The following is a 7,979-nucleotide window of genomic DNA, read 5'->3' on the forward strand; positions in this document are numbered from 1 at the left end:
AAGGGTTCTGTTGTTGATTTCCTCTGATTCATGGGATTTACATTCGATTTCATGTCGTTTTCTTCGCAAATTAGATTACGGAATTGGGGAATTGGGTTTTCAATCGAATCGGTGAAATTTGGGGTTTTCGCGAGAATTGGGTTTCAAAACGATTTGTGTTTCAATCGATTTGGGGTTTCTTTCCTTTGTAATAAAGGTTTCAAAACGATAAAGGTATCATTCGATTGGGGTTTAATTTTGGTTTGTAGTGTGGGTTTCAAAACGATAACGCTTTCAATCTATTAGGGTTATTCAGTGGAGTCATCTTCTTCTGTATGTGGTCTGAGTCTGTTGAGCATAGGGAATCCGATTCTTTGATATGTTTGATATGTATACAATTTTTTTATACAAATGTTTGATATGTTTTCACAAATATAATCGACGATTTTTTGATATGTTTTATACAAATGTTTTCATTATTTCGTCTGATTCTTTGATATGTTTTATAGTAATGTGTTCATTATTTCCTCTGATTCTTTGATATGTATTAACGACTGTGTTGCTCTTCTTTCAGGTTAAGGAAACATGGGACAATATAGCTACAGCCAACCCAGTTCATCAGAGGAGTATGATATAGACTTAACTTCGCTTCTTCAAGCAGAAGCTGATATCTACGCGGATGAAGCTGAGAGTAGGCAGAATATAGTTGAGTCGGTTGAGTACGTTCCTCAACCTGAGGCTGATGATGGAATCCCCAAGACCTGCTACTGTGGTGGTGAGCCTGTCGTTGCAACAGCTTACACAAGGAAAGATCAAGGGAGAAGGTACTTCACTTGTGAGAATGCGGATGATGGAGACTGCCATATATGGAAATGGTTGGATGTGGCAGTCATGGAGGAGTTTGGTGACTATCAGAGACAACTTAGGGAGCTTAAGGCTCAAGCTGACGAGAGTGAGGAGAAGCTGGTAAAGGTTGAGAAGACAGTGGGGGAGTTAGCTAAGAGAAAAACCGGAATCACAAATGGCTATCCACTGGTTGTTTGTGTGATGGTTAGTCTCATATTTGTAATATGTGTGCTAGTCACGTTCAAGTGGGTAAGTTTCTTTCCCTATGCTTATTTTGAGTTGTTTCATTTTTTAAAAAAACTTTTGACTCTTTTATCTCATGTGTGTTCAGGAAGAGCTTCAGAGGATGATAATGCGACTCTCTGCACTTTAGAAGGTATTGTAGAAACAACTTCCAACTCTGTTTTCTTTGAATAATTAAAATGTAGAATAGTTGTGTTCTGTAGTATACTTGTTTTGTGTTGTGTTCTGTAGTATATGAGTTTTGTTAAAATATGTTTAAACTCAGAAGTAACTAAAAATGAAACCGAAAATATTTTAAAGTCTAAAGCTCAGATTTGATTGGTGATAAATGCAACTTAATTGCTTGCTACCTTCCTAACTCCTCTGAGTTGATAGGTTTAAATGTATGTCCATTGCTTTCTACCTTCCTAACTCCTCTGAGTTGATTGGTTGTAAATGTAACTTAGCTAAAAATCCCCTACTTAAGTCTCTGTGATGCTAAAATATAGTGACACAGAGCATTGTATAACCATGGATACCACCTCTTGTTTTGTTAACCTACTCAATAAACAATCGTTTGATGACCTTGATTCACCCGAACCTGCTTGGTTTAGTACGACCCCTAGTTCTGATCAGTTTGCTGTCAAGGAGAGGAGGAAGTGGTCTCCGATAGAGGATAAAATCCTGATTGGAGCATGGCTTAACACCAGTAAAGACCCTGTGGTGAGCAACGAGCAAAAAGTAGGTGCTTTCTGGAAGAGGATCCAATAGTACTACAACTCAAGCCCTCAGCTCGTTGGGACAACACCTAGAGAGCTTGGTCAGTGCAAGCAGAGGTGGGCTAGGATCAACGAGCAAGTATGCAAGTTTGTTGGATGCTTTGAAGCGGCTTGAGGAAGCAGCGTAGTGGTCAAAATGATGATGATGTGATGAAAGCTGCCCTTGATATCTTCTACAATGATTACTCCATCAAGTTCAAGTTGGAACATGCGTGGAGGGAGTTGCGGCATGACAAGAAATGGTGCTCCACCTTTCTCGCTAAGGACACTGTGAAGGAAAAGAGGAAACAAACGGTGGAGGTTGATGGAGAAGACGAGGTGGGAGCAGCAGAGCCTAGACCTATGGGTGTCAAGGCCAGTAAAGCTGCTAGTAAGAGGAAGAAGAGTGGTAGAGAAGAGGAGTTGGAAAAGTTACAGGGAATATTGGAAAAGAAAGACAAAATATCTAAACAGAAAGTTCTTGAGCGTTTACTTGCCAAAAATGATCCACTCTCTGAGATGGAAACTTCTTTAAAACTGAAACTGGTGTCTGAGATGTTATGATGTTTAGTAGAGTAGTTTAAGGTATTAAACTTGTTTTGAGTTGTTGTTTGTTGTGATTGGTATTATACTTTGCTAACTCTTATTTTATTTGATGTTGCAGGTTCAGTACAAGGTCTCTGTCTTTTCAACCACGGATGCATTTGGTGTAGTGAAAGTGTTTTGCAGTTGAAGCCATGTGAACAAAGTCACGGGTGAAAGTGTTTTGTTGTTTTCCCAAGTCACAGATTGTGCTACTATCTTTTCCAAGTCACGGATTGTACTATGTTTTCCAAGTCACGGATGTTCTGTTTCAGGTCACGGATTGTATAAGTGAAAGTCTTTTGTGTAGTTTTAGCGATGTATCCCAAGAACTTTCTTTTCTTAGCTTTTCTGCTCGTATGAACTTGTAATCTCTTCTTCGAACTTGTAACTCCAAACAAGTTCCTTCTCTTTTAATGACAAGCTCATTGTGTTTAATTTTTAACTACAAACAAGTTGCTTCTCCAAACGTTTTCCAAGTCACAGGGTAAAACACATCTCTTTAATCTTCTTGGCTCACGCAATATATCACAAGGAAGGAGCAGGTAACACGAGCTTCATCCACATACGTAAATCAATACTAAGTTTATAAAGAGATAGTCAGATAGTCATGCTTTGTTTTCAGGAGGGATTAGCAAAATTGTAAGTGAAGAAATAAAATGTCATCATCGTCATCCGATGAAGTGGAAGAAAGATTGGACGAAATTATCGACGATATCATAGACGAAACCTACAACAACATTGTGGAAGCCCAACCCAAAAAGCAGAGGAAACGCGCTTATATAGAACGAGACCGCGAATTAGGACACAACCGATTATGGAATGATTACTTCAACGAAGATGCGACATTCCCGACATATTTATTTAGACGCCGTTTCCGTATGAACAAAGAATTATTCTTGCGTATTGTCCATCGCCTCTCAGAATACGTTCCATTCTTTCAACAAAGAAGAGATGCAACGGGGAGGTTTGGTCTTTCTCCACTACAGAAATGTACGGCAGCAATTCGTCTCCTTGCTTATGGTAATGCAGCTGACGCGGTTGATGAATATCTCAGAGTTGGTGAAAGCACAGCAATTTCGTGTTTAGAGCATTTTAATGAAGGAATAATCCGGTTATTTGGTGATGAGTATCTACGAAGACCGCCAGCAGAGGATCTTCAACGACTACTCCATATTGGAGAGATACGCGGGTTTCCTGGGATGGTAGGACGCATCGACTGTATGCATTGGAGGTGGAAAAATTGCCCAACCTCATGGAAAGGACAATACACCCGGGGATCAACAAAACCGTCAATTGTCTTAGAGGCTGTAGCTTCACAAGATCTTTGGATATGACACGCTTTCTTCGGTCTTCCAGATACCTTAAACGATATTAATGTCCTAGATTGGTCTCCTGTCTTTGATGACATTATTCAAGGTCGAGCTCCGAGGGTAGAATATGTGGTCAACAGACACATGTATAATTTGGCGTACTGCCTAACAGACGGTATTTATCCAAACTGGTCAACATTTATCCAATCTATCTCACTCCCTCAAGGTCCTAAAGCAGAGTTATTTGCTAAATTGCAAGAATCAACCCGAAAAGATGTCGAGCGGGCTTTTGGAGTTTTGCAATCTCGATTTGCAATTGTGAAAAACCCGGCTCTTTCATGGGACCATGATAAGATAGGGAAGACTATGAGAGCATGCATCATACTACACAATATGATAGTCGAAAATGAACGAGCTGGATACAACACTCAGTACGATACATCTGAATTTGAAGAAGGAGTTGTAACCAGCAGTTCACGGGTGCATAAGTCTCGTGGTACGGACATCCCTCCAAGCATCACTGAAATTCGTGCCAATCGGGTCCAGGTTCGCGAGACGGAAACACATCACCAATTGAATAATGATTTAATTGAAAATATTTGGAACAAATTTGGTGATGAAAATTAATAATTGTTGTATTTCATATTTAATCATGTAATAAATAAATATTTCAATTTAACATGTTTTAATTTTTTTTTTTAATATTTCACATGTTTTCAAATTTATTATTTTTTTATTCTTAAAGATTCCTAATTGGATAACACCATTGAACATACTAATTTGATTAGAATCCTTAACTATTTAAAAAAAAATATATTATTATAATATTCCTAAGGATTATAATGGTGAATACACCATTGGAGATGGTCTTGCGATTCTCATAAAAGGGTTTCAGCCTCTTTCTCGTTGGAGGCTCTTATCTTTCGTTTTAGAAAATGAAGCTTACATCCATCTGGAATCGCATAGAATACGCCTCGTAAAATCTCGTCTTTTGCAAGGAGTTCTATTGATTCCCAGTAAAGGGGGCTCGCAATGACCATCTCTTAACCACCCCCACTCTCTTAACGAGATTAGCCATTTGATCATCAATGGATAGTTTGGTTCCAGGGGCCGACGGAGGTGACGACCAACGGGGTCACGTGCCCCCTACTAAAACTTAATTTTTCATAGGTAATTAGCTCAGAATCTTAATTTTCTGTAAGAAATGAGTTCAAATTTTACACATGTGCCCCCAACTAAATTAAAATTTATGAAAGTGCCCCCGACTAAAAGTTATTCTAGATCCGCCCCTGAGACTTCCACGTCCACCACTTTGATTACTTGCATTAGTCACTGCGCTGAATTTAGATGCCATGTTGTGATACAAAATCTGCATGTTTATCAAAATAGAAAAACATCAGTTTACAAACCACCCAGACTATATCAAATCAACCAAAAAGACTCGTTCATGGATCCAGCCTTTTTGAAACGTGTCAACAAACAATCCAGCTGAAATTTTGACCTCTTTATCCATATGCAGATATAACATTTGAAAACTAAAATCATATAACCAGAGAGAGTAAAGAAACTAGAAACTAAACGAAAAACCGGAACACAAGCACACAACCATTAAATAAAAAAATCGAACTTAGGGAGAGTAACAAAAACTAACCTGAACAAACAGATCTCTCACTCAAAGGCAGCGAGAAAGATAACCACACAGCAAGAAGATAATGATGAAGTGAAATCTTGAGCAAGATAACAATTACTACCGTTTTCGAGAATGGGTGATTCTAAAAGACGTCATGCATGCGTTCATGGGAAAGTGTATGCCGAATATTATGGCCAATCACAAATTGTTGGTGTGAATGCCATATTTCAATTTGACAAAATTTAACGGAATAGAACCGACTGGAATAGGGCAAAAGAACAAAAACTAACATACATCCAGTTTAAACATCCATTATAAATCAAACTAGATTTTGTGCGGATATTTTATCATTTCATAAATGCATTGATATATTTAAAATATTTGTAATAATATCAAATACATTTATGAAATGAAATAAAACTCGTATATGTGATTTGCTTAATACATTTTACTTTGTTAATATTTTTATTATTTACAAATATATTTTCGAGTTAGATCTAATAAAATAATAATCTGAAACAATCAAATGAAGAACCTGCTCCAAAATATGTTGTTTCTTTAATTTGTACATTGTTCATATAATTAATTTTTAAAATTTATTTATTTATATTATAGAAAATATCTATGTTTAAGATAATTTTATATTTACATGTTGTGTTTAAGAAAATATACTTTAACATATATCATTTTAGCATTTTACGGGATTTATAAGTAAAAACATTATTTTGTTTAAATAATCTAGCCCTACTATTTTAGTAAATTTTATATAGCATCTATCATATTATTTTAGTAAATTTTATTGATATAGGATTTTTTTTATGTTATGATATTAATTTTTTTAATTAAGATTTCAAAATATTATATTACTTTAATTTTTATAACATATAGTTTGTTTTTCCGTGATGCATTTCAAAAAGTTATTCTTTATTATCGATGATTTTATCTTTTGTAAAATTTTAAATATTATCATTTTGAGTTTAAATATTTATTTTTAAAATTGTATATTTTGTCAAGAAAACTTTAGAAAATTACACAACTATTATTTAGTTTGGAAGATTATATAAATTTTGAATTAATTTTTGTTACTACATTATTTTATTAAAAAAATTGAACTTTTGGTAATGTTTTCTAATTTTTTCTCAACATATTTTTTTAATAATAAAAAAATAATTATAATTAAAATTTTATTTGTCATTAATATTTTAAATTAATTATTAAAATTTCATAGTATTCTAATAACATATTTTTAAAATAGTATATGAACTAAAGGTTATTATATATCCTTATATGTTTGTGTATAACATTCTTAAACAATATATTGTTGAGAGTTTCAAAATAAATAAAAAGATAACATGTAGTATTAAATAAAAGTTTAACCTATGTTAATAAATTTATTTTTGTATAAATATATTATATAGTTTACGAAATTTAACTCATTTTAATGATGACTGATAATTTATTCCAGTGATTTTTTTGAAAAAAAATTGTTAATTAGCTAATTAATATAATTTTGTCATATTTAAGGGTTTTTTGCAAATGACTCAAAACTTGAAGTCAAACACAAAACTAACCCATATTATTTTTGGAACTTTAACTTGCCTCTTTCACCCCCAAAGTTCAGATTATTCACGAAAATGCATCACTTTTTTTTTTCCTTTTTTTTGAAAATGCATATTTTACTCTATCACCCTCATCTTCCTCAAGTATTCACAATATTGCCATTGCTATCAATACACCACCCACCATGAACAACCAATTTGAAGCTTTTAATGCACCTAAAAATCGATCTACACTTTTTCTTTCTCAATTCTTATGAACCAAAAACAACATATCTTTACTTTCTCTCCATATTCATTAAAAAAAAACCCAAGATTTTGATTCTAAAATTTTTATGGTTCATAGAGCCATTGAAGCTTACGATTCTTGGTGGGTCACTTTTGTTTGAGATTCTGGGTGCTTAGAGAAGACTTTTGTGTGCTAAACAAGTTATCTCACTGGTTGAAACAATGAAATTAGTTTTTTTCCAGATCTGCTCGTCCAGACGACTTCCCCGGAAGTCTTCTGGCTGTAGACGACTTACATGGAAGTCTTTTGGTCAATGCAGAGGTTAATTTTGCAATTGACTTTTAAATGTGTTTTTCTAGACAACTTACATGGAAGTCGTCAATCTTTGTTTGTGTCAGAAATTTGACTTTTCTTGGACGAGAAAATTAAAAAGTCAATATTTTGTTATACCTAGACGACTTTCATGTAAGTCGTCTCAAGTTAATTTTGCAATTGGAAAATAAAATAAAAAAATTATTTTTGTCTAGACGATTTCCACGAAAGTCGTCCATGATTTTATTCCGAGATTCTGGTCAAACCTTGCTTATCTTGGACGACTTCCATGTAAGTCGTCGGACGGACGACTTCCGTGTAAGTCGTCTTGAAAAATATAATTTTTTTTGTTTTATTTTTCAATTGCAAAACTAACCTGAGACGACTTACACAAAAGTCGTCTAGGTATAACAAAATATTGATTTTTTTAATTTTCTACTCGATGTAAGTCGTCCAGGAAAAGTCAAATTTCTGACACAATCCGGTCAAATGCAAAACTAGCCTATTTTCCCTAGACGACTTACATGGAAGTCGTCTCGAATTTTTTTTTAA

At 34.5% G+C, this 7,979-nt stretch overlaps 3 protein-coding genes across 3 annotated transcripts; all 3 read left to right on the plus strand.

The window, feature by feature from the left end:
• Positions 1 to 564: 564 nt before the first annotated feature.
• On the plus strand, positions 565 to 1,198 carry LOC106339106 (uncharacterized protein At4g04775-like). Its single transcript, XM_013777921.1, has 2 exons — positions 565 to 1,074; positions 1,157 to 1,198. The coding sequence occupies exons 1-2, from the start codon at positions 565 to 567 to the stop codon at positions 1,196 to 1,198; spliced, it is 552 nt and encodes a 183-aa protein (XP_013633375.1).
• A 380-nt stretch (positions 1,199 to 1,578) lies between these two features.
• LOC106339107 (glutathione S-transferase T2-like) lies at positions 1,579 to 2,538 on the plus strand. The gene is made up of 3 exons (XM_013777922.1): positions 1,579 to 1,817; positions 1,934 to 2,351; positions 2,470 to 2,538. The coding sequence occupies exons 1-3, from the start codon at positions 1,579 to 1,581 to the stop codon at positions 2,536 to 2,538; spliced, it is 726 nt and encodes a 241-aa protein (XP_013633376.1).
• Positions 2,539 to 3,046: 508 nt separating this feature from the next.
• On the plus strand, positions 3,047 to 3,724 carry LOC106339108. Its single transcript, XM_013777923.1, has one exon. It carries the CDS (start codon positions 3,047 to 3,049, stop codon positions 3,722 to 3,724), a length of 678 nt encoding a protein of 225 aa, XP_013633377.1.
• The last annotated feature ends 4,255 nt before the right edge of the window (positions 3,725 to 7,979 follow it).

This window comes from Brassica oleracea, chromosome C4, assembly GCF_000695525.1.
Source record: "Brassica oleracea var. oleracea cultivar TO1000 chromosome C4, BOL, whole genome shotgun sequence".
Taxonomy (NCBI): Eukaryota; Viridiplantae; Streptophyta; class Magnoliopsida; order Brassicales; family Brassicaceae; genus Brassica; species Brassica oleracea.